The sequence below is a fragment of the Piliocolobus tephrosceles genome, chromosome 1 (assembly GCF_002776525.5).
Source record: "Piliocolobus tephrosceles isolate RC106 chromosome 1, ASM277652v3, whole genome shotgun sequence".
Taxonomy (NCBI): Eukaryota; Metazoa; Chordata; class Mammalia; order Primates; family Cercopithecidae; genus Piliocolobus; species Piliocolobus tephrosceles.
Genome location: NC_045434.1, coordinates 11,948,912 through 11,975,913, shown reverse-complemented (window position 1 = coordinate 11,975,913; position 27,002 = coordinate 11,948,912). Strand labels below are relative to the sequence as shown.

Genomic DNA, 27,002 nt, shown 5'->3' with positions numbered 1-27,002 from the left:
GGTTAAAAATAAAAGAAACGCTGGGTGCGGTGGCTCAAGCCTGTAATCCCAGCACTTTGGGAGGCTGAGACGGGCGGATCACAAGGTCAGGAGATCGAGACCATCCTGGCTAACATGGTGAAACCCCGTCTCTACTAAAAAAATACAAAAAACTAGCCGGGCGAGGTGGCGGCGCCTGTAGTCCCAGCTACTCGGGAGGCTGAGGCAGGAGAAGGGCATGAACCTGGGAGGCGGAGCTTGCAGTGAGCTGAGATCCGGCCACTGCACTCCAGCCTGGGTGACAGAGTGAGACTCCGTCTCAAAAAAATAAATAAATAAAAAATAAAAAAAAAAAAGAAACAAGTTTTCTTCTGCTTAGCAGCTCACTTCAAGGACAGTTATAAGACAATGCTCATTGTCTGAAAAGCCAAGGCCAAAGGAATGGGCTCCAGACACCCCCCGCACCCCACTAGAGCAAGGTTGAAGGAAAAAAAAAAAAAAAAGAAAGACAAATTCCTTTACTGTTACTCCTTTCCCTGGCCTCTGAAGCACGACTGTTTTACAAATGTCTGTGTTTAGCCAGTTCTTGTTTTTTCTTTTCTGCAGCTACAAGGCCACCAGGTATGCAAGGCCCCAAGTTATGCACTGTATGATTAACGGCCTTTGTTTGGCTTCTGTAAGCCTGCTTATAAAAAGCCCCACTCCGTCTTTGTTCAAGGCTCAGCTTTTTGGATGTGAATCCGCTAAGCTGGTGCGTACCCTAAAATAAATTCTTCCTGTTCTCCCATATCTGTCTCTCTGTTCCTCAGTTTACTGCAACAATCTCACAAATGATAGGAGGAATAGATTTGTATTGACTGGGCACAGAGGCTCACGCCTGTCATTCCAGAACTTTGGGAGGCCAAGGCGGGTGGATCACCTGAGGTCAGGAGTTCAAGACAAGCCTGGCCACCATGGTGAAACCCCGTCTCTACTAAAAATATAAAAATTAGCCGGGTGTGGTGGTGCGTGCCTGTAATCCCAGCTACTCGGGAGGATTGGGCAAGAGAATTGCTTGAACCTGGGAGGGGGAGGTTGCAGTGAGCCAAGATCACGCCACTGCACTCCAGCCTAGGCAACAAAGTGAGACTATGTCTCTTTAAAAAAAAAAAAAGAATAGATTGTATTTATTCACTTAACAAAGACTTGCTATATGCAAGACTTTTTATCATACCTGCATAGAAAATAATAAATGGTGGTTAGATTACCAAGCCACTGACAAAAACTCATATAATATTGTGTTATATTACTATGTCATATTGTATAATTGTAATATCATATAACATTGTATTGCCTTTTACTTCTGAATACAAAAATTTAATAATATAAACATATTTATGTATCATTAATGTTATATTACATGATATCACGTTTTACTTATGAACACTACATTTTTGTAAATATATTAAAACAGATGCCAACCAATAATTCCTAGACTCTTCACAGATAAGGTGGGGCTAGAAGCTCACTGCAGCCCTAAAGAGGAGAGCCCGCAGGGCAGGTACAATAAGCGGCCTTCCATTTGAGGCGCTCTGCGACTCGAGCGTCTGGTCTTTGAACTTCCAAGTAGAACAAGGTGCATCTCTCCTGTGTTCAGGAGTACTGCAACAGGTGTACACAGCATAAATGCAAAGTACGTCAGGCAGGCAGGAGATGGATGACAGGGCAGCAGTGGGAGGCAGGGAGCCTGTCTAGCAGCAATACCAGTGGAAAAGTGAAGTTCTTCCATCTTGCTACTTATAGTCAAAACGACATATATTACTCAGAGGCCACTGTCAAAGGACAGTAAACATTTAATACCAAATTGGAAAACTGAAATAGTTATCTCTAAATAAAATATATGTACCTTTTTGAAAACCCACAAGTTTAGGAGAAAATAACTATCTTAATAAATTGCTATCTCTGTACAATGGAATACTCTGCAGGCAGTTATAAAAAGATAAATTTTTCCATTTATTAATATGGAAAGATGTCCCTAATGTATTAATTGAAAAATTAAAGTTCAAAAATGTATAGGGAGTTGTTCTTATCCAAATATTACCAGAAAAACCTTAACAGTAAACTCACCTAAAATAAAGACCGAAATTTTCTAAGTCAATAAAAAAATTACTTTTATGGAATTTTATTTTAGAAATCAAACTTGAAATTACATATCTACTTTACTTTGTATGCAACAAAATTTGGTTATAAATGCATGTGCTCTTTCAAAGAACTAATAAAAAACACTGAGAAATTGTTCAGGGAAAAGTATACAATCATCTACCTTGCTTTTACAGAACATTTACAAAGAGTAATTTTGGAATTAAAAAAAAAAAACCAAAGACATCTTCAAATTTCCTCAGGGCCACTCTTAGGCCTCTGATATTAATAACATTCCAGCTGGAAGCATCAATCATGCCATTATTCTAATCAATGTTTTCATCTTCAACCATTCTTCTTTGATCTAATTTTGCCACATCCCCTCATGCCAATAGCTCTGAGTCAACCCACTTTTCAATATCGCAGTCACTGTTTCATGAAATTTTGCATCTTTTGCAAAATTTGCAATTCCACGTTATAAAAAAACTTAACTTTCAGATATTTCATTAGAGAATGCCGAACCTGAATATGACTTTTGCTTGACAAAAGAGATAAATGCAGGAGCGTTTTGTTTTTATTAGTTCATTATTAAATTGTATTATGATGATCTGACTTCCACATCTAACCCTACAGCTGCTACAGCTCAGAAAATGAATAGCTGATAATTAAGAACTCATATAATCACCTGCCATTTCTATTGTTAAACTTTTCTGTTTGGTGAGATTTTGCAAGTGACACTAATAACTTAAAAGCAACACTTAGAAGTAACCAGATATACGTACAGATGTACAATTTATTTTGTTTTTTTGAGACAGGGTCTCACTCTGTTGCCTACTTTGGAGTGTGGTGGTGCAATCACAGCTCACTGCAGCCTTGACCTCCCAGGCACAAGCTATCCTCCTACCTCAGGCACCTGAGTAGCTGGGACTACAGGCGCGCACCATCATGCCCACCTAATTTTTGTACTTTGTGTAGAGGCAGGATCTCATCACGTTGTCCAAGCTGGTCTTGAACTCCTGGCCTCAAGTAATCCTCCTTGTCTTAGCCTCCCAAAGTGCTGAGACTATAGGTGTGAGCCACCTCGCCTGGGCTTTATAGATTTTTTTTTTTTGAGATGGAGTCTCGCTCTGTCCCCAGGCTGGAGTGCAGTGGTGCGATCTCAGCTCACTGCAACCTCTGACTTCCTGGTTCAAGCGATTCTCCTGCCTCAGCCTCCCGAGTAGCTGGGACTACAGGCATGTGCCACCACGCCCAGATAATTTTTGTATTTTTAGTACAGACAGGGCTTCACCATGTTGGCCAGGATGTTCTCGATCTCCTGATCTCATGATGCACCTGCCTCGGCCTCCCAAAGTGCTGGGATTACAGACATGAGCCACTACGCCCACTCTCTGCTATTTTTTAAGTTAAAATTTTCCAAACTACATAAACCATATAAAGAAAGCATGAACAGTTGGTCATGACAAAACCTAACAATGCTACTTTTAATACCTGGAGAAGATATGGATGCCAGTTGGTGTTTACACTGTGTCTTCTGAGAAGAGAGCACTGCAGAGCCCACATAAAGAGCTTGAGTCTGCAGCACTGTTTTCACATTGCAGTTAAGTGGATTTGAAAGGCTAGAACCATAGGTCCATAAAACAGAACAGAACTTGAATAACTGAAAAACATCTTCTAGATGTACCTAATCACAAAAAAAAAGAGCAAACTTTTAATTCTTACTCAAATAAGTTGGTTCCAAATCCTTTTTTCACTAGTGTACAATTATAAAGAAACAAGTAATTTAAGGCAATGTTTTGCTTTGTCTAATCATTTCAAATTATTCTATACTCTATGTTTTAATGAACTGGGAAGATGTCAATGAAGAGTGATATTCAGAAGCTTCACTATAACTTTGCACTTGAAAACACTGAGAACCAAGACAAGAGCAGTATCTGGGATGCCTAATTAAGAAAATACTTCCACAATGTGGTGAGCAATGCCAACTCAACGTCAAATGCTGTATAGAGAACAAGTCAGGCAAGAACAGGAACTGACCACTGGGCCTGGCAACACGGAGGTCACTGGTGCTGTGGATGAAATTTCCTGAGTAACTCTGCTAAATAACCTCTCGAACATCAGTATTCACATTTCTAAATGGTATTAACCAATCAAAAAGACTGGGCTGTTGTTATTTTTAAATATAGTAACAGGCCTAACATATTAGTAGGAGTGTAGCAATGTTAGTTTCTATTCAACCTACTGATTAGTATTGTGATTGTACTCTTTTACAGGGCCTGTGCTTACTATTATATACTCTTCACTGCTTACAAGTCTACTTTCATTTACATTATAAACTGACATAACCAAAATAACCCACAATATCTTTTTTTTTTTGAGACAGAGTCTCACTCTGTCTGTCGCCCAGGCTAGAGTGCGGTGGTGTGATCTCAGTTCACAGCAAGCTCCGCCTCCCCGGGTTCAAGCGAATTCTCCTGCTTCCGCCTTCCAAGTAGCTGGGATTATAGGCCCCGCTACCACGCCCAGCTAAATTTTGTATTTTCAGTAGAAATGGGGTTTCATAATGTTGGCCAGGCTAGTCTCGAACTCCTGACCTCAAGTGATCCACTCGCCTCGGCCTCCCAAAGTGCTGGGATTACAGGAATGAGCCACCGCACTCAGCCAGCCATATCTTCTTTAAGGGTAGAGTACGCCTGAAAAGGATGAGCCTTGTACCTTTATGAAAAGTTTCATCAGAACTCTGAAATGAACAGCATCAGCACCATTGAGCATCATCTCAAAGAGCCCAATGAGCAAGTGCAGATAGTCCCTGCTGTCTTCTTTTAGTTGTTCCGGATTCCACCATGTGTCACCTACATGGACATGGAAAGAGAAATGATGCACAGCCCTGCATGAACATGCCGGGAGCTTTTTATTCAAGACAAGCAGTCATTGTGGAGTCATTCATTCAGTTTTGCAGAGTATCACATTTAAAAGATTCACAGCTTGTATCTTACCTTTACGAAAAGATTTAGGAGCTTTCAGTGCATAAATAAAATTTTTCAGGGAAAATACAAGAAAAACCGAGTCCTCCACGGCCATCCTCTGAGTGCTGTTGAGCTCTTCTACATAATGTGCCCACAGCTCTGCTGGTATCCCTCTGTCTAACATCAGTTCAATGTGCCATTCTGAGGGGATTTCCTGAAATGTTAAAGGAAACAAAAACTAGTACAAACTAAGGGTTCTGAACACGGGTCAATGAATTCCTCTGCAAAACATGCAACAGTTTTGTTTATGTGTATATTTTGGTGGGGAAAGGATTAATAGACCTGCTTTTGTCAGATTTTTAAAGAGGTCTATCACCATTCACAAGGAAAGACAAAGTTAAGTTAAATTTTATCTATGTCTTACCTTAAAACATTAAACAAACTTTACTCATATAAACTGTTTATCCAATAAAGGGTAGGAATAAATAGGCATATTTCTTTTTTTTTTTTTGAGACGGAGTCTGGCTCTATTTGTCACCCAGGCTGGAGTGCAGTGGCACAATCTCAGCTCACTGCAACCTCCGCTTCCCAGGTTCAAGCGATTCTCCTGCTTCAGCCTCCCGAGTAGGTAGGATTACAGGCATCCGCCATCATGCCTGGCTAATTTTTGTATCTTTAGTAGAGATGAGGTTTCACCATGTTGGCCAGTTGGTCTCGAACTCTTGTCCTCAAGTGATCCACCCACCTCAGCCTCCCAAAGTGCTGGGATTACAGGCGTGAGCTACCGTGCCTGGCCAAAATAGGCCTATTTAAAAACAGGAAGATAAAGAGTTGGATTGCCAAGACATAGTTAAAGGGACTTCTTTCATTTCACTGTTTTACCACTCATCTGAATAAGGTACACACAGTAAAATTTCCAAACCTACAGATGATTTTAAACAAGTAGCAAAATGTCAGGTGTTTAGAAATTATACTATAAATGCCAAAAGAATGCAGAAGAACAGGTGTAAGAAAATGACAAATGTGACTCTGTACAACCAGAGCAGAGTAATAACTTAGAAGGAAAATAATCCAAAGCCAGATTTACAATGTAACCTCTCCAGTGAGGGATTTGATTAACTCAATGTGCTGCTACAGGCAAAAATATGCTCATGACATCGAGAAAGGGTATTAAAACTAAAGCAATATAAAACAACCTGTTATCTACATATGTATAATAAAACAATCAATTTATCCATACTTTTAACACTGAGAACCAGTACAGTTCAGGTCATCACACTTCACAAAAGACATCAAGAAATTAGAAGTTAAGAAGGGACTATCTGGGCTATTTTTCAAAATATGAAGATTTTACTCTTTTTAAAGTTTACAAATTTTAGCTAACAATGGCCATGATCAGAACTTATAAAATCCTGGGGGTATATGTAAATGTGAAAAAGATATAATTCATTTAAGTAAATCCTATAATGAGAAGCCCTCTAAAATTTGGAGGACAAATAAAAACAAAATACTTACATATAGCAGATATTAAAAAAAAAACAGTCTTGCTACCTCAAAATGTGTCATGAAGTAAAAATATAAACAGCTAAAAAATGTCCCTCAGTAATGCTATCAAAGACAGTAGTAGGCTGGAGGGATACACATCTATGTAATATTAAAATTGTTTAAAGCCTAAAAGATCTATTTTTAGTAAAACAATGGAATGAAATAGTATTTTGTTCAAGCACTAACACGCCAAGTGAATTTTTCATCACTAGAGGTACTTATGTGTAGCTTGGGTAATTACCCAATAAAGACAATAAAAGAGAGGAGAGTCAGGCATCAGACACAAAATATTGCAACCCTGAAATTTTATAATTCAACGAAACTTTCTGCAAAAGCAAGGGAGTGCCTCGTTGACTATCTCACTGCTACCCAAGACTGCTTCACATTTCATCCAGCCAGTATCCACAGACTCAACATCTCGCCTCTGATTTCCAGTTTTGCTGTGACTAATAGGCCAGGCTGTTGCTTTATTCAACATCCCACTTTCTGGAGATTCTGCTTTTCTTACCACTGCAGTAATGACACTTTCAAGCTTCTTTATTTTTTTCTGCAACAAACTGAAGACTCTTATCGCAAATGGAAAGTGGGTTTCTTTTAAAGATGAACAACAAGAGACGAGCACAGACATGACCACGTGAAACGTTACTTTCTGCTTCTGGTTAACGGACTCCTCCTCACCCAGGCTTATTAAATCCTCCACCTTGAAAAATAAACACACTCTATCACTAGTTGCTCCTGACTTTCATAAAACAATTTTTCCAACTCAGGTCTATCTAGGTATTGTGTTTTACATTTAAAGTGAGATGACAAATAGAAAGCCTTTATAAAGTACTAAGCACTGATTTCTAAGTAATTATAAGAATAATGTCAGAAATTGTAATGAACATAATTGCACTTGCCAACTGGTTAATGTATTTAAATCACACATCTAATACCTTTACAAAGGTTTATTTACTGAGGCAAAGATAATTTTCTCCTCTTTGGGATTATATTTTGCTATTTTAACAACAACAACAAAAATACTAATATTTTAAATGGGAATAAGAGAAAATGATGGTAAAAAGGATGTATTCTTATGGGTGTGATATGGATCCACATTGAACAAATATATAAAATGTTTTTAAAGATTCCAAACATTGCACAGAATTTATTAAACAACACTGTAATGTTTAAAGTAAAACCAAGTACTCAGGAATGAAAAAAAAAATTTTGAAGAAAAATCTAGTAAAGCAAAAGCTGAGAATTTAATAAGCATATGAGAAAGAAATCCAGGGGTTGGACTTTCACAGCATACTTACCATCTTTAACATTAAAGAAGGATCTCCTAAATTTATATTATCAGCTAACAACTCAATCATCTTCTGATTTGCTACACCAATTAGTTTTCCCGGCTTTGGGCTTTTAATCACATTTTCAAGAGCTGTAAAGTAAAATTGAATGCAGAGAGCTCTTATGTCACCAACACCAAAGAATCATACGAAGAATTGAGGCAAACAGTTTACTATTTTTTATGAAGGTTTGCTTTTTATTTTTCCTTATATCCAATTCTGAATTTGTCTATCTATGAATTGGCTTCCTTCTCCCTGTATACTTTTTATCTTCGCAAAACTTTTAAAAGACCTTACTGGCATATAACATGACAAACAATACATTTTAAATTTTCCTTGTTTTCTTTTGTACTATCTGTTTACGTTTTCTAAAAAACAACTAAATTTTTTACCTTCTTCCCAGCCTCTTAATAGAGGGTGCAGAGAGCAGATTCCTGATTTTGATAAATATATAGCAATTTTCATCTCAGCAGATTCCATGTCATCATTATTGATAACCATAAATGGCAGCAAACATACAACCACCTGATTTGACAACCGATCATTTTCACTTAGTATCTCTTCTTTAATTAATATGTCAGCTGCTATCTTAAGTACCTTGTACCTAAAAGACATGCAAGCACATTTGGTTGAAAGACACATTGGAAGGCTTCAACTGGGCAAAAATTCATCATTACATTACTCCAGCTTAACTGACAATATCCTGGTCTCCTGACCTGAACTATTATTCAGACACACTAAGACACCACTTAAAATCCATGTCAATAACAGAGTTATCTGTGACAATATTTTTATTTATTTATTTCTTGTACAAGCATTGGGATTATAGGCATGAGCCACTGTGCCTGGCCAACAATACTTTTAATCTGCTCATCCTGTCTAATCTTAAAAAAAATAATAATAATTTTTCTTAGAGAAATCACTAGAGGTTAACTATAATATAAGACATATCACACTAGATGTCTCAACTCTACCGGAAATCAGATTCACTCAGGCATTCAAAGAAAATGAACCCAGCACGTCCTACATAATAGACATCTACCCATATGATAGACACAAAAACACGTAAGACACACTGTCATCCTCTACGGAGCTTACTTACTTTTTCTTGCAAAAAGCTTTGGTGCCAAAAATGAAATAAACAGAGCTCATTAAAAACTTACCACAGATGGTATCATGTGTCTCTGAACTTATTTTTTAATTTAATACATTGGTATTCGTTTTTAATTATAAAGTAAAAATTATATAAAGTAGAAAATTAGAAAGTCCTTCCCATCTTACTTCCCAGAATTCAGTATCATCCATTATGTATTTCCTTTTGCATTTTATTAAGGGAAATTCCAAACACAAGAATAGTATAATGAACACACACAAACACAAATTAACTAACTGTATAATGAAAGAAAGTATTACATTAAGATCTGTTCTACTAACCACAACAAAGGGGTCATGTAATCAAAGCCTTAAAAAAAAAAAGAAGAAATAGAAAGAACTTGATATAAAAACTTCATCAATTCAAAATAGTGTGAGGAGAAATGAATACATACCATTCTCTATTCTTTGAAAGTTCCGCTCTTTGAAAGAGATTCAGAAGATTTGAAATCGTCACTTCTGCAGTGAAATGTTCTTTGAATATCTAAAGGGAAAAAATATCCATGAGTAGATTTGTACTTGCTTCAAACATATATGGTGCTTTTTAAATGCAAATTTTAAAAAGACTGAATTATAAGGAATTTCTCCCGGGAATCCTAGTACAACTTAAAAGTTTTAAGATGTATTTCTCAAAAGTGGCATTCATAAGACAATGGTCCCAAGGTATTTGCTATTGATGAAAATATGTTAAAAGCAATATAAAAATTCACAAAACATTTCCTGTTTGAACAACTTCCATATATATTTAATATATTACATTGTGAATTCCTATGAGTTTCTCCTAACCAGACTTAAGTCTGTGCTCTCCAGAGAACAAATTTCCCATGGAAAAATAATTTCCAAAAATATTCTAGTCTCAAGCAGAGAATCATGTGAGAAGGGCAAGAAAATTTACAAAATTGTGTATCTCAACAAATGACAAATTCACTCACCTCAAAAGCACTTATAGCCGACAAAACAACATCTATATTATCATCATCTAATCGGGCTAAAACAGCTTCTTTTATGAAAGACTCATCAATACCCTCCTGAGCAATAAAAGAAAAAAATTAATTTAGCTGTTGCTAAAAATCTCTTAAGGCTTTGCGCTAGAAAGGAAGTATGGTTTTGTGAAACACACTCCAGAATAACAGTCTAACACAGGCTCTGCTCTGGCTGAGGACTGAAACACACTAGAACTAGGTAATCCCTAAGGGCCTTTCGAGATTAATAATTGTTTGGTACAAATCTTTTTCGAGTTTTCAGTGAAAATACAGTAATATAGTAAATATGGTATACTCCAAATATAGTTTTTGTAATTAAGGAGTTCATCTTACTAAAGTGAGAGCCCAGATATTGAAAGGGCATAGACTAAAGAATAAGAATGTCTAATTTAAATCCGAGCTCTACCACTTACTAGCTGTGTGACTTTAGTCAAGTCACTTAACCTTTCTGGATCTCACTATTCTCACCTATAAAACAGGTTTGTTAATAATAATACCTACCTCCAAGGGTTGTTAGAAGATTAAAAAATATATGTCAGTCTGTAGCACAGTGCTTTACACGTAAGTACTGTTAAAAGTTAGCTAGTATTATCTAAATTTTTACAAGGATAAGGACATGTACTACAAGGCCAGTCTGCCAAAAATAGAGATCATTTTTTAAACATAACAAATAAAAGAAAACAATGTCTATTCATTCACAGAGGAAAAAAACTAGGTCTGCTAACCAACCTGAATACATCCTATCAGTATGTGGCAGGCAACTAAATAATATAAAAAACACAGGTCACTCTGTTGGGAGAAAAATGAAAATTCATAGAATTCACAAAGATTCAGTTAGTCAGGCACAGCGGTGCATGTCTATAATCCCAGCTACTCCGGAGGCTAAGGGGGAGGATGGCTTAAGCCCAGGAGTTTGAGGCCAGCCTCGGTAACACAGCAAGACCCCATCACTTAAAAAAATCCTCAAGAGCTAATAAGCAGCCATATATCTGAACCTGGAGTTTAGAATAAAACCTATGTCCTGTCATGGATGAAGAAAAGCAAATGAAACATGGTATGCAAAGGAAGACATCAACCGCAATTACAATACTCAAGCCTGTAAGCTGAATGTATGCAGCTAACCAAACCCAGAGAACGGGGGAGAAAGGCAGTAAGAGTAAAAGGAAGGATGAGAACACTTCAGAAACAGAAGATTCCAAGACTCCCCCTTTATTCCAGAAGAATTTCTTATCACTAAAATCCTCCTATGATAACAAAGACTATTATTCAATGAAATTATTTAACACATCAACAAAATAAACCTATTGGCAGTTTATAAAAGCAGAATTCATGCCAGATCAAATAAAGCAACATTTCTCAAACCTGAATATTACATCAGCCACTTTTAAAGAAACTTTCTCAAAGATCTAAATGTTGTTTAAATTGTTTATTGTTTATATATCAACTTAAAATTAAGTATAACTTCTTAAAATATGGATGACATAAAACAAAAATTTTTTTTAATCTGCAAGGGAAATACTAAAAACTATAAAACCAATGCAATTCAAATGAAGATGAATTTAGTGTGATTAACTGTAATTAGCTGAAATTAAATTTTACTGATCATATGATTTTACTTGTAATATGAATCTGGCTATAATTGCTGTGACACAAGTTCGAGAGGTCGGCATGTTTACACTGCCATGTGCTACACGGAAACTCAACTCTGTTACCGCTTTACTCTATTACAGAAATTTCTCAAATATGCAAATCATAGTGCATAATTTTAGACATGACACAGATGGAGCATTCCTATTTTAATTATAGTAACTGTAGTAAAATGTATATACAATTAGCACCTCACACCCACAATCTGAAGGCTATGTAAAAAAATAATGAGTCCATCTGAAATAAAGAAAAATTTTGAGAAAACAATACTACTATCAGTGGCAATTTATAATTTAGCAAAAATTGTAAAAGGACTGCTTGAATGACTAAAGTTTGGAAACTACTATTCTATCTGTATCACTACCAAGTCTTCATACCAATGCCTTTTGGTATAAATGCAAATTAGACCAAATTATTTACAAATATAAGTCAGCCTCAATACATATTTGAAGCCACTTACATTTTAAAGACAAATGAAACTGCAGGTACCCAAATCACAGAACACTGTTCAAAATTCATCACCCAAATGTCCCAAAATACGCCTTCATCTAAAATTAAGACTATCAAAATCAAATTTCTTGGCTTTTCTTTAAACAGGGTCTTGCCCTGTCACCCAGGTTGGAGAGCAGTGGCATGATCGTGGCTTACTGCAGCCTCAACTTCACGCCCAAGAGATCCTCCTACCTCAGCCTCTCAAGTAGCTGCGACCACAAGTGTGTGCCGCCAAACTTGGCTAATTTTTTATTTTTTTTATTTTCCTATAGAGAAGGGGGTATCCCTATGTCGCCCAGGTTGGTCTCAAACGTTTGGGCTCAAGTGATCCTTCTCACAGAGTGTTGGGATTATAGGCATGAGCTGCTGTGACCAGCCCAAAATCAAATTTCAAAACTAAAAAAATTCTCAGATAATTAATGAACCTATGTGAATTTACAAATTCCAGTTTGAAAAACACTAAAGATAAACAAATAACCGTCAATGTGGAAACATAAAAGCAGTTATTAGGTTATTGTTAAAATGGGGACTATTGGCACACACAGTCCTAAATATTACTCTAAAGTAAGTACTCTCATGAGGTTTATTCAGCTCATCTGTACAATTATCCACTATCAATTCTAGGTGGTAACTCCAATTTCTTATTCAGAATTACACTGCTCATCATTAAGAAAAAAAAAAATCATAAACAAAAGCAATCTGAAACAAACCTTTGATGTTTGCATGATCTTTTTCAAATGATTAATGGCCAGAAGTCTTACAGGAGCAAGTGGATGATTCAGGCTGAGCATCAAAGAAGTATCAGAATCTGCTAAAAACTACAGGGTTCAACGTAATTATCAAATTATTTCACTTAATCTGAACAGTCTACGATCAAGAATAAAACCCAAAGAAAACCATCCCAAATTGTCCAATGTTTTCAGTAACAACCATCTAACTACAGAAAACAAACAAAAAAAAGCAAAATCTTTGTTTCTAGAACATTATTATATGAGTTGCAACCGATGAAAAAAATTTGTATCGTTAGTGGTATGATTTCACGTATACTTGCGTCTATGCGTAGCTTTAATTTAGTGAAGTAATTCTACAGAGTAATTTTGTATTTTGTATGCATATCTGATTCCAAAGTAAAGAGCACCTAAGATAAATCACTGTTCCAGCACCTCCCAGGAAACAGAATGCAACTCATCTACATGATATAACAAATAGTGACACTCAAATTAGTGACACCTTAGTTCACTTACGCAATTAGACAAAAAAGGAAGTCTACCCATCAACCTAAGATTCAGAAATGCAACACCATCAAAGATGAAAGTCTAATTATGGAAGAGAAATACTAAAACAATCATATTTCTCTTCATAATTATCTGTTTTTAAGGCTAATTAAAGAACTTCTGCTTAAATGTCTAACCTCTAGTATAACGCTTTAGTCTTGAATCACCAGAAAATTTCTTGTTTTAATATGATCATGAAATAGAACCCATCTCCCCCTTGCTAATCAGTACTATAAATAGCCATTTGTGGCTGGTACACCGGAAAGCACAGACCTAGCTGAAAGACAGAACGCCAGAAACCTACGTGAGGCCATCCTTTGATGATTCTTAATAAATATCCCGTACAAAATTCTCCAACAATACTTTTCCCGAAATAAGTATCACGTTCGTGGTTATGTACAAATTATTGTACCTTTCTCCAATTCTTCTATTCCTGCCTCAGAGCCATACTTCAGGCAACTAGGCAAACTATATAAGGTCATCTCTGTAAAATTTTGCACACAGTGGAAAAAACTGGCAAATTTCCTTCTGGATTTCTTCACATAACCATACAAATGTACCCCAAATTGTCATAATTCCTTTGGAGAACAACATACCTGGTACTTTCCTCCACTTGTAGAAAGAGAAACAAACTGATGAAAAAGCTCTTGTTTCTTCAGATCTGCAATTTCCTTTAAGTGTTCCTCTAATACAACTTCTAACGTTCTGGGGTATCTGGGAAGCAATTAAAGAGTGAATTCATTATTCTTAATAAATTTATTAATCTCATACATCATATGCATATAAAGGAAAGACATAAAATTTTAAAAATTATTGAGACTATGACTTGAATTTTAACAAATGTTGTATGCAAAACCAAATGATATTGGTCAAGTTTGTTACTATAACTACTCCAATAACAAAACAGTCTCTCTATAAAAAATTATACTCTCCATAGCCCCCACAGTCACTATTTCCTCTTATATTTCAAATATTTTTAATTCCGATACTCGACCCTCCTTGAAGAAAAAATTTAAAAAAGGACAATCTCTGTACAATTCAGTATATTAAGATGTGACTTGTGAATCATATCTTCATAGAACAGGAAGTACTTTAGAACAGCATAAACATTCACGCATAACTTACTTGCTTTCTAAAAGCCTAATGAGTGGAAGAAATTGTTCATTAAGCAAAGACACTTTATTAGAATCCATTTCTTCCTGTGAACTATATGAAATATACTCTTCAAATAGAAGGCTGTAAAAAAAAAAACACAGAAATATCAGCCTACATAAGAGTTACTATTTATTGAGTACCTACTATATTCTAAGTGCTTTAGAAATACTATCTCTAATTGTCATACTTATAAAAGGTGTAATTTAATACTTATTTTACAGATAAAGAAACTAGGGGCCTGGTGTAGTGGTTCACACCACTGGCATTACAATCCCCGCACTTTCAGAGGCCAGGGCAGGAGGACTGTTTAAGGTCAGGAGTTCGAGACCTGTCTGGACAACACAGCAAGACTACATTGCTATTTAAAACTGTGGTGGCTCACGCCTGTAATCCCAGTACTTTGGGAGGCCGAGGCAGGCGGATCACCTGAGGTCAGGAGTTTGAGATCAGCCTGACTAACAAGGAGAAACCTCGTCTCTACTAAAAACACAAAATTAGTCGGGCGTGGTGGCACATGCCTGTAATCCCAGCTACTAGGGAGGCTGAGACAGGCAAATTGCTTGAACCTGGGAGGCAGAGGTTGCAGTGAGCTGAGATCATGCCACTGTATTCCAGCCTGGGCAATAAGAGCAAAACTCCATCTCAAAAGAAAAAAAAATAAGGAAAAGAAACTAGGGTATAAGTCTTCCAATTTGCTCATGAGCACAGCAACAAAAGGCAACACTCAGTGAGCCCTTCTGTGCCACAGAGTGGGGTTTCACATTTTAAGCCCCAGTCTGATTCTAGAGCCTATGCTCTCAACATTACTACATGTATATACTCTCCTTTAATTCACAAACCAACCCTCTGAGCAAAGGGGCATGAATGATGCACACCAACACATAGGTACCCTCTTGATGCTACGAAATGGCAAAGCCACATCCACTCTCACCTCCAAAACTTACTATAGTCCTGGAAGTGGTAAGGGCAGAATTACACCTATGTCTGACTGCAATGCCTACATCTTTTCACTGTATCAAGTTGCCCATTAATTAAAAAAAAAAAAAAAAAAGACTGAATTATCTTTAGAGCAATGAAATAATCCTTACTCTATGCCTACCTTCAATATTGTTTCTAAATGACATTTACGGCGTTCTAATTGTGATGTGTTATTTCAGATATTATGGTCCATTTACTAACATAAAACTTCAAATGGCCAAAAACTGTGTTTAGTTATTACCCAAATTTAGCTTAACCACTAACTTTCCATTTTCATATAGAAGCACTAAAGACATGCAAGAAAAATTACTTTTGCTTTTAATGCTGCCAGTTACTGGGTTAAGTACTTAATAGTTAACGAAATGATATAGACAAAACAAGATATACATTAAAAAGGAATACTGGGAAATTTCTAACCAATCTTGAAAATAATACTGAGTCACAAAAATGGAAATCAAAAGCATGTCAAAAATAATAGCTTACCTAGCCAACAAATGGTCTAAGTTGTTCTTCAGTGATATTTTTGTAAGTATAGCTTCTAAGTGTCTCTTGTAGATTTGACCATCCATTCCTTCAGTTTCTTCTCCTTAATATGTAAAAATTAAAATTGTGTTGGGAAAAATTTATTTTGCAAGCTAACATTATTAAATTCACTTATAGCAGAAAATCTTTCTCAGAATAAAACACACTGATACCCAGCTTTTCATCTATTTCCAGAAGTGCATTCCACTTATTTAGTCATTTATACTTTTCAAAGCTTTTTTGTATAGATCACCTTCATTTTTCTTTTATCTGAAATTCTCTATTTTTAACAAGTACTATCATGCTTATAACGATACTAAAACAAAAGTCCAAAATTAGTCTTTCCCCAGGTAACATTACAAATTAGTTGTGATGGTACCAAACAACTATCTCTGAAAACAGGCTAGACTTTCATCTCAGTACCTACCCCCTTACTGAACCAAGAGTGGTCATCTATTTCAGATTTATAATAAACGTATGAATCTGATCTTAGCCCTTGCTTTCAAAGAATGGAACATTACTCATTACCTTCAGAATAGGAAGAATACATTTTCATTTTGCTAGTCACTTTTCTAAAATGCATGTTTAAACCAAGATTTGGTTATGAAAACCTCATTTTCCAGTAGACTGACATAAGTTTAGAGAAGTCTTTCTTAGGATTCTCCAAGTAGCAACAGAACCTAGTGTTTCTTCCTAGTCTTTTTGTATTTATTGAAAGACGTAACGCAAACAATCAATTTCTAATTATTATTATTATTATTTTTGAGATAGAGTCTCGCTCTGTCGCCCAGGCTGAACTACAGTGGCGCAAACATAGCTCCCTGTAGCCTTGAATTCCCTGGGCTCAGCTGATCTCCCACCTCAGTCTCCCGAGCAGCTGGGACCACAGTTGCATGTCACCATGCCCGGCTAATTTTTGTACATTTTTGTAGAGATAGGGTTTTGCCATGATCTGCCCATCTGTTTCTCAAAGTGCTAGGATTATAGGTTTGAGCCACCTGGCCCTCTAATTATTACTTTTTGCTTTGTTTTATAATTTGGATTTTTATGTATAAAAATTTTCTTGGTCTTATATTTTTAATTACTGTAGGGAAAAGACTTTTTTGGCAACTAGATGAGATATTCATTGTAAAGGAATCACTATTCATTAAATACCTAAATGAGAAGGCAAAGGTTTACTCAGTAATGAATTTTAAAATTATTCTAGTCTTTTTCATGTAGAGACTATTTAAGTATTTAAGAACACAGATCAAAAAAAAAAGTAGAATTCTAAGAAATTACTCATTTAACAAGGATCTCTCTTCAACCAACCTGCTCCCCATCCCAAATGTTTCTCACTTAAGAAATAGACAAGTTACACAAGAACAAATGGAAAACAGAAATTTTAAATATTTTAAAGCTGTTAACCAGGATATGGTTACTATTTTTAGATCAAATCTTAGAAAATTTCTGGACAAAAAATACGAAACCACATACCTGTAACATGATGAATGATGGAGACAACCAGATGGGGAAGCATGTAACGCAGAAGAGGACTGACATCGTAAGTTTCAGAAATCCCATGAAGTATTGTAACAAGATCGGGAACACTACATAAGTGAGGGAATGGCCTTTAAAGAAGCAAAAGTACATATCGTGTTGACTTTACAAGTTAGACAGTGAGTGACAATATAAAAAAATACACATAATCACTTATCTTACAAAAAAAATTTTTCAAAATAATTTTATTCACCTCTAACTAGCACCATTTCTCAATTCAATGGTACATACTTTTTCCCAAGGCTCTCTGGCTTCTGTCTCTGCAGGAGCACTATCAAGCAACTTAATCCATCCTTGATCAAAGAGGGAATCTTGGTCAATGTTTTGATGATCTGTGACGCCAATGAATTCACAAAGGTATCTTCCATGGTCACTTTCACAGAAATTTGACATATTATCATGTATGTTGCAGCTCTGTAATCTGGTAAAGATGATTTCAATCCCTAAATATGTTTTAAATATAAGGAAAAATGATAAACCATATTATTTTCTGCTACTTTAAATGTTAATCTGACAAATTAGAAATGTCATAGAGATTAATACAACCTAATGCATAGTCAATCACTCTTCAGACATAAACAATAAAGGAGCCGACCCCTTTTTCAGAGTGGAGACAGAGATGAGACAAGTCTGTTGGACGAGAAAAAGGATCTCAGAAAATTTCCCAACTCAAACATCTACCGCATGTCCTAACAGGAGCCAGTAAGCTCTTCTTTTATACATAAAATCCTACTTATGGGAGGGAGACCTCAATCAGATCACTAATGGAAGAAACAAGTCTGACGAAAGATAACAAGTTGGGATACTGTGGGAAGTGGAAGCAGTACCTCCATGGGGCACCTGGGAAGGTAGCAGGTAACAAGGCATTTGGGAAGGAGAAACGCTCAGAGGCAGGAGCCAGTGCACAAAGAATGCTGAGAGGCTGCTTACGCCCGGAAGAGACTGTCTGCTCTATCCGTCTTCCAGTGAGGTACAAAGACTGCTATGGAAATCAATCTAGGAGATAGCGGCAGGGCCAGACAGCCAATGCTTATTCTTAAGAGTCCTGATTAAGGTCCCAGTCTGGTGAGTTTCCAATAAAAAAGTGTTATATTTTCAACATAAAGGCTAAATTTCATCAACCATCTGAAATAAACTGTCCATTTAAAAACACTTAAATCTAAAAAAAACTTTCGAAAGCAAGAAAATTCCTTTAAGTACAAAATAATCTACTTAACACATCAGCAGTGCCAACCTTTTGGATATAGGGGAATAGTTTGGCGATGATATTGTCTGATACATCCTCTGCAGCGACCAGTGCCGACACTATGGTGGAAGCATAGAAAGCCAAGAGCACCCTCAACTGAGCTGAGCTGCCCGGGGACTCAGCAAAAACCTGAAACAAGGAACACAAACAAAACACATTTAACAGTGAAAGGGAGGTAGAAGGATTGCTTGAGGCCAGGAGTTCGAGGCTGAGACTTCAGTGAACTATGATGGCACCACTGTACTCTAGCCTGGGCGACAGAGCAAGACCATGTCTCCAAAAAAAAAAAAAAAAGTGAAAGGCCAAATAAATATTTACCGTTCTCCTGAACTACCATATGCAACAATGAATAAATACACAACGTGACAAGAATTAACTGCCTAATGATATTCCTAACATTTTAATTAAAAAAAAATTTTTTTTGAGAAGGAATCTTGCTATGTCACCCAGGTTGCAGTACAATGGCACAATCTTGGCTCACTGCAACCTCCACCTCCCAGGTTCAAGCAATTCTCCTGCCTCAGCCTCCTGAATAGCCGGGATTACAGGCATGCGCCACCATGCCCAGTTTATTTTCGTATTTTTCGTAGAGACGGTGTTTCACCATGTTAGTTGGCCAGGCTGGTGTCAAACTCCTGACGTCAAGGGATCTGCCTGCCTCAGCCTCCCAAAGTGCTGGGAGTACAGGCGTGAGCCACCGCGCCTGGCCTTATAATTTTTTAAACAGCTTTCCCAGGTTGAATATTCCTGACATTTCTAGAAGTCTCTTTGAATAGTCACTGTAACTAGAATCTGGCAAGGAATAGGCATTTATTTTTGTAGAAAAACACCTTTGGTGATAAAAGATTGATTCTTAAACAAACAAACAAACAAAAAAAACCACGGACTTTGAAACTACTCCTGCTTCAAAACACCAGACCATTTAACAAAATAAATTTATCCAAAGTACCACTGTTATTAGGGTATGCTTTAGTATGTTTTCTTCATTCAAAGCAGGCAATCTTTTCATACAATTATATACTCATGAAACAAGACTGCTCACCTTCACAGATTTTGTCACCAAACTACAAATGAAATCCATGAATCCAAGATCTTTGTAGCAGTGGGTAATCAAAGTTCCTTTAGCTAAGGGCACTCCAGATTGCTGTTATTGACAGAAAGAACAAACTATTAGCGACATTCATCAACTGATCCTGATTTAAAAGTATTTACCCTAGTAATGTCTTCATACTGCTCCAATTTATAAATTAAAAATATAATCGCTCCTTATAACTGGTGTTGGTGATGAAATTAACACATAAAATCATGTAAACAGAAATTTAAGAGAAGGTCATAAAGAGGGGAGAGGTATTTAGTGAAAAATGTTTGCTTATCATATGTCACATTTTGAAAGGTATTTACCAAAATCTGGATGCTCTAGATTCTCAGTAATTTTACTGGTTCGAAATGGTTTCTGAGCCAATATGATATGCTTCTGTCACTGCTTTACAATAACGCTAAGAACAGAAATAGACGAGGAACCTGGACAACTTATACCACTATTCCCACCATCTAGCATTGTACATGGTATGTAATAGATGCTCAATAAATATTAAGTGAAAGGAGAATTTTAAGTGAACTTTAGTAGGTGAGTGGAGTTTGGATACCTGGAATAAGAATGCCTAGGGAGCAGCAAGGTCCAAGGGTAGATCAGAGGAAGAATAATTTTGATGCTATGGGCAGAGTGAATGTTGGGAAGAGCAGTTTAAGCACTTTATCAAAGGCTGGCCTTCTCCAACGTTCTTTAAAGTGCTTTACATTCAGATTCTTAAATTATCCTTCTAATTAAAGAGTCCTCATTCCTCCTGTCTTACTAATTCTGAACACTGACCCCACTACCATCATCAGTCAAATGTGCACAGCCCCATGATCTGTTAGCTTACCCTCACCCCAACGTGCCTCCTCTCCTACCCTGGATCACCATGCTCAACATGCAGCAAAGTTCCTGCTAACACCATACATCTACTTTCCTCCACCATATGCTGCAAAGTGCTAACGGTTAGTCAGTTGGTTTGTCTACAGTATCATGCTGTCTTTTCTTACCCAGACCCTTCCTGTTACACAAGCATCCTTTTATTCGTCTGTAAATTAATTACTAGCATCTTCCTCACAACTTTAATAAATTATTGAAGCCCCTGAAGTTATCTTTATCCTTTTCATTTTTGTAAGTATTTTCTGCCTTTGTTCGTCTTCAACTTTTAAGTTCTCAGTTCCAAAATTTAAAATGCCAAATAGCATGGTACAACAGAAAGGCACAGGCTCTGGAATCAGACTGGGGTTCAAATCTCAACTCTGCCACTTTTTAGTTATGTGAACTTTGGCAAGCAGCCTGTCCTCATCTGTAAAAATGAAGTTTTGTGATAATCCAAGATAATATAATGTACATGGCCTAGCCTGACGTCAGATACTAAATAAAAGCTAAATATTATTAACATTAATAATAGTTTCAATTCAAAGTTAGGAAATAAAAATGATGGAGGTAATTATCTGGACTATCCCCAGGAGTACTGACTTATTTTTTCCTAATTAAATCCCTTAATCAAGATCTGTGATGATTACAGACATGTGTCATTCAGCAATCGTACCTTAACTGGCAACAACCAGAACCATTTGTGCTTTGAATTATTAATTTTTAGAAGCTGTATGACTCGCACAAATATTCTTGTCTCATGGTATGGCAGAACACAAGCAATGAGGCTATCTTGATTATAGAGATGTATATGGAACCTGGGGAAGAAAAGCAAACAGTCCAGCTGGATACAAAACTTAATAATAAACACCTATTTCCTCACATGCTCAAACTGTACATTAATGAGCTAAAACAACCTAGAATGAGTAGCAGTAAAAATCACACAATTATAAGCAAGACACAGAGCATTTAAAAAGTCCTCAATTTTGCATTCACATATCCTTCAACATGGTCCAGCCAATTCCTATCCAATATCTTTGAATATTCAACATCAAAATCTACATCCCATTAACTTTCTCTCAGCTTTAAAATTTTTATTTATTTTTTTGAAATAGAGTCTTGCTCTGCCACCCAGGTTGGAGTGCAGTGGCACAATCATGACTTACTGCAGCCTTGACCTCCCAGGCTCAAGTGATCCTCCCACCTACCTCTCCTGAGGCGCTGGGACCACAGGTGAGCATCCTGAGGAGCTGGGACCACAGGTGAGCACCATTGCAGCTGGCTAATTTTTTATTGCCATATAGAGACCAAGTCTCCCTATGTTGCCCAGACTAGTCTCTCAACCATTTTTTTTTTTTTCAAGAGGGAGTCTTGCTGTTGCTCAGGCTGGAGTGCAGCACCACAATCCCAGCTCACTGCAACTTCCACCTCCCGAGTTCAAGTAATTCTCCTGCCTCAGCCTCCCAAGTAGCTGGGACTACAAGCGTACACCACCACGCCCAGCGTATTTTTCTTTTTTTACTTTAGTAGAGATGGGGTTTCATCATGTTGCCCAGGCTGGTCTCCAACTCCTGAGCTTGGGCAATCCACCCACCTCAGCCTCCCAAAGTGCTGGGATTACAGGCGTGAGCCACTGAACCCAGCCTATTAGTTTGACATACAATTTTAGCACTATCCAAGCCGTTACTTTTTCCATGAAGCTTTCTTCAACTATTCCAGGCAGAACTACATCCAAAAACTGTGCTTAATCCTTTATTATGGCATTTATTTCAAAACAGTAATCAAGGGCAACGTACTTACCTGTGTACTGAACTTAGTATTTGCTGAACATATAAAGAAGTTATCTTAAGAAATAAAATGAAAAATCAAATGCAAAAAGGATAAGTATTCCTTACATTAATGATCTATTTGGGGGTAAAATTAAGTGCTAGAAAACAGAGAGAAATATTACAGACTTTTAAATATTCTTTTTTGTCTGTCTGCCCTAATGTTCTGACAATCAGAAGACCCAAGTTAAAATTATGTTTTCTTGATGACTCACTTGCTTCTTGAAAAAAAATTAGTTTATCCCCATGTCTCCATTTTTTGTTTTTTTTTTTGATACGGACTCTCCCTCTGTTACCCAGGCTGAAGTGCAGTGGCGCAATCTCAGCTTACTGCAAAATCCATCTCCTGAATTCAAGCTAATTCTCCTGTCTCAGCCTCCCAAGTAGCTGGAATTACAAGTCCTCATCACTGCACCCAGCTAATTTTTGTCTTTTTCAGAGAGTCAGGTTTTACCATGCTGGCCAGGCCATGTCTCCAATTAATGGAATAGAAATCTACTTTTAAAACATGTAAGGTGGACTGGGTGTGGTGGCTCATGCCTGTGACCTCAGCACTTTGGGAGGCGATAAGGCAGGAGGATTGCTTGAGGCCAGAGTTCCAGACCAGCCTGGGCAACAAACTGAAATACTGTCTCTACAAAAAATGAAAAAAAAAAAAAACTAGCTGGGCATAGTGGTGCATGTTTGTAATCCCAGCTACTTGGGTGGCTGAGATTGGAGGATAATTTGAGCCCTGGAGGTCAAGTAGGCCATGATCACACCACTGCACTCCAGCCTGGGTGACAGAGTGAAATCCCGACACTCAAAAAAAGTAAAAATAAAAAAGACAGCCACGCGCAGTGGCTGCAGTGGCTCACACCAGCACTTTGGGAGGCTGAGGTGGGTGGATCATGAGGTCAGGAGTTTGAGACCCGCCTGGCCAACATGGTGAAACCCCACCTTTACAACAAAAAATACAAAAAATTAGCTGGGCTTGGTGGTGGGCGCCTGTAATCCCAGCTGCTTGGGAGGCTGAGGCAGGAGAATCGCTTGAACCTGGGAGGCAGAGGTTGCAGTGAGCTGAGATCATGCCACTGCACTCCAGCCTGGGCGTCAGTGCAAGACTATCTCCCAAAAAAAAAAAAAAAAAAAAAAGACATACATAATGGGAGAATAAACAAAACAAAAATGTGTATGCTGTGATGTGATACCAATATGTAAGAACATAAACCGAGGAAACTTACTGAGACAATTCCCAAAGCAGATAAAAGATCAGACCTTGGAAATGAACTTCAGTTGTATCCTAGCTTTGCCACTTACTAGCTGTGTGACTCAAGCAACTTAACCCCTCTAAGCCTCAGTTTTCTCAACTGTAAAACAAAGATAATACAAGTAATCTCACCAGAGGAATGCTGTGAGAATTAAATGAGATAATGCAGGTAAAGTGCTTGGCAGGGCCTTGTGTATAAATGCTCAAAACACAGTAGCTACCACTGTTTTTCTCAAGTAATGGTATTTCAGAAGATAACATTGTCTGCTTCCCCAACCATTTTGTTATTTTGCCAAGAAAGAAGCTTAATACTCATTGCCCCAGGTGTACAGGAACAAGCTGTAATGGCAAAGTGACATGGGCTCCTCAGAACTAATGAGGTTAGGCTGGGAGAGGTGGTTCATGCCTGTAATCCCAGTACTTTGGGAAGCTGAGGCTGGTGGATCACCTGAGATCAGGGGTTCAAGACCAGCCTGGCTAACATGGTGAAACCCCATCTCTACAAAAACACAAAACATAGCCAGGCATTATGGCAGGTGCCTGTAATCCCAGCTACTTGGGAGGCTGAAGCGGGAGAACTGCTTGAACCCAGGAGGCAGAGGTTTCAGTGAGCCAAGATTTCGCTATTGTGCGCCAGCCTGAGTGACAGAGTAATACTCTATCTCAAAAAAAAAAAAAAAAAAAAAAGAACTAATGAGGTTAGACTATTTACTCGAAATAATCAGTAGTTCTACTTTTCACTATCAACAAAAAAGAATGTAAAGGCAGAAGAGCATGCTCATCTCACACAATGGACACTGTATCAATCTCTTAATATACCTAATTTTACAGCTTTCACTTGATAAGTGTTCTCAACTACTTCATTTTTTAAAAGACCAAAGTGATTAGCCCATAGTTATTTCTGTAATCCTATTAGCTACCTGTGAATCAACCACTCCAGACACTTCTGTGCCGGCTTAAGCAGGAAGTAAGGCGACAAGTGAATAAGGAATAATGAAATGTTTTCATCCAACTGTTTGTTTACTGCTTTGGTCTGAATGCTTCGCTCCAAGGTTTTTGCTAGCTGACTGAACAACGGTGCTTCAAACTGCTCAAAGGAAGGATCAATTCCAAGCAACTCTTCCAGGCCAGTGCATCCTAAATTTCAAAAAAAGCCAGTTTATTTAACAATTCTTTGCAAGCAAACTCATCCCACACCTCTTCTACAGTTTTACTTACCCCTAAGAAGTCTCTGAATTCTTTAAGTACATATAATTTATAATACAATCCCAAATACTGATTTCTAGTTTTCAACATACAGAGTAAATCCCATCTCATCTACTAGAACAGAAAGCACTTCGTGGCAGGGAACATTGCCCTTTTTTTTTTTTTTTTTTTTTTTTTTTGGCTATCCCCTACAATAACTAGGCCAGTCTCCGAGAGGACTTCTCCTCTCAGTCACTGCCTCCATCCCCTTTTAGCTGTTCTTCTTTCTGACATATTAGTTGACCTCTCTTAACCTCGTTTCATCTGTGAAATCCAGACACTACTACTCAGAAACATTTCAAGAACCAAAGCACCTGGCTCTTATATTCTCTTTCCCTTAAAATATACGTCAACATGTTAGAAACTGCTAAGGAAGAGGACAACGCAGAGGAGAAAACAAGAAAACAAACAAACAAACAAAAAAGTAACATCCAGAAAACGCTTCAAAGAGCTTTTCTAAGTTAAAAGATGGCTCACCTATGGCAAAGGCGGTGTCTCTGTCGATGGTGGCCGCTTCCTTAGGGTCAAACAACAAAGAGGCAACTTCATCTCTAGATAAGAGGCTGGCATCAGTTTGAGGGAGGGCGAGTCGTTGGAGCTGCTGGGCTAAGGACGTCATCTTTCACGCCAGCGGAGTTTTAATGACACAGGCTAAAAAAACATAACCACTTTGAGAAGTTTCTACGAAACTATGAGGCGCCTCGTAAACAAACAATTTTCCTCTGCACTCAGAGCCGTCATGGACACACAACACGGCTGTCCTGAGATTTGTGGACCCCGGGAGAGGCAAAGACCACGGCAACAGCGCTAACAACTAATTACAGTACCGGCGACCGCGCCAAGGTTTTCCTTCAAACCTGGTTCCGCAGATATCCGGAAAACTCTTACCCTCCCTCAGTATGCCGCCCCCATTCACAGCCACATCAAGCGGCTCTGTGCTCCTCCTTACCCGGAACTGGGAATTTGGGTATATCTTGGAATGCAACAACTCTTCACAGCAGCTCCCACATGGTACCAAGGAACCCTACCCTCACCCGGAAACCTAAAACACGCTGTAGAGGAGCTTCCGGCTGCAGGCACTACGGCAAGGGAAGAGGTTCAAGACAGCTCCGCCTCCCGAGACGAAAGCCCGCCCCCTCAGCCCGCCCCCCTCAGCCCGCCCCTCAGCCAGCCTCTCATCCCGCCGAACTCAGGCTCAAGTCTTAGCGTCGCCTCCGTAGCTCCAGTCTAGCCGTCTGCGCTGCGGCTCATGTCTGAAGCTTTCGGTCTCTGGATGGGCCTTCTGTGGGCTTTAAGGATCCGTAGCCGGAATCATTCATTCAGTATATAGTGATCCAGCCTTTACTAGATGCCAGCGGCACCGCGTAGTGCTGAAAGCCACGGGTTGTGAAGTCACGTGGTTTGGGTTCAAATCCTGGCGCTGGCGCCTGTCGACCGGGTGAACGCCACCAAATTATTTCATCTCTCTGAGCTTGTTCCTTACTCTACAAAGTGGGAAGAGGCCGAGTTTGTCGTGAGATGAGCTTCTGCTGCTAGTGCAAACCGATCTATGAATGCTGGGCTCCACCGCCCCAGAGCTTGGGGGAGATCTTGTTACTCCTCTTTGTTTCCATTCTCTAGGGGGTACTTGGCATATATTTTTTTCTTTCAAAACGAATCCTAGCCGGGCGCGGTGGCTCACGCCTGTAATCCCAGCACTTTGGGAAGCTGAGGCGGACTGATCACCTGAGGTCAGGAGTTCGAGACCAGCCTGGCCAACATAGAGAAATCTCGTCTCTACTAAAAATAAAAGAATTAACCAGACGTGGTG

The 27,002-nt window shown here is 38.1% G+C and overlaps 1 protein-coding gene across 1 annotated transcript in view; it reads right to left on the bottom strand.

Annotated features, from left to right (window-relative positions):
• The window catches only part of HEATR1 (HEAT repeat containing 1), a 58,590-nt gene extending 32,330 nt beyond the window's left edge, over window positions 1-26,260 (bottom strand). The window contains exons 1-20 of the mRNA XM_023216197.2: window positions 26,142-26,260; window positions 25,670-25,843; window positions 24,868-25,084; window positions 21,549-21,690; window positions 19,967-20,068; window positions 18,913-19,053; window positions 17,910-18,121; window positions 17,616-17,749; window positions 16,101-16,203; window positions 14,610-14,720; window positions 14,081-14,198; window positions 12,921-13,028; window positions 10,021-10,116; window positions 9,484-9,572; window positions 8,329-8,540; window positions 7,907-8,028; window positions 7,117-7,308; window positions 5,094-5,277; window positions 4,813-4,949; window positions 3,589-3,781 (exon numbers count right to left, since the gene is read on the bottom strand). Of these exons, the coding sequence (XP_023071965.1) occupies window positions 3,589-3,781; window positions 4,813-4,949; window positions 5,094-5,277; window positions 7,117-7,308; window positions 7,907-8,028; window positions 8,329-8,540; window positions 9,484-9,572; window positions 10,021-10,116; window positions 12,921-13,028; window positions 14,081-14,198; window positions 14,610-14,720; window positions 16,101-16,203; window positions 17,616-17,749; window positions 17,910-18,121; window positions 18,913-19,053; window positions 19,967-20,068; window positions 21,549-21,690; window positions 24,868-25,084; window positions 25,670-25,811 (2,755 nt within the window). The 5' untranslated portion in view covers window positions 25,812-25,843; window positions 26,142-26,260. The remainder of the gene's footprint in view (window positions 1-3,588; window positions 3,782-4,812; window positions 4,950-5,093; window positions 5,278-7,116; window positions 7,309-7,906; window positions 8,029-8,328; window positions 8,541-9,483; window positions 9,573-10,020; window positions 10,117-12,920; window positions 13,029-14,080; window positions 14,199-14,609; window positions 14,721-16,100; window positions 16,204-17,615; window positions 17,750-17,909; window positions 18,122-18,912; window positions 19,054-19,966; window positions 20,069-21,548; window positions 21,691-24,867; window positions 25,085-25,669; window positions 25,844-26,141) is intronic.
• Window positions 26,261-27,002: the final 742 nt, after the last annotated feature.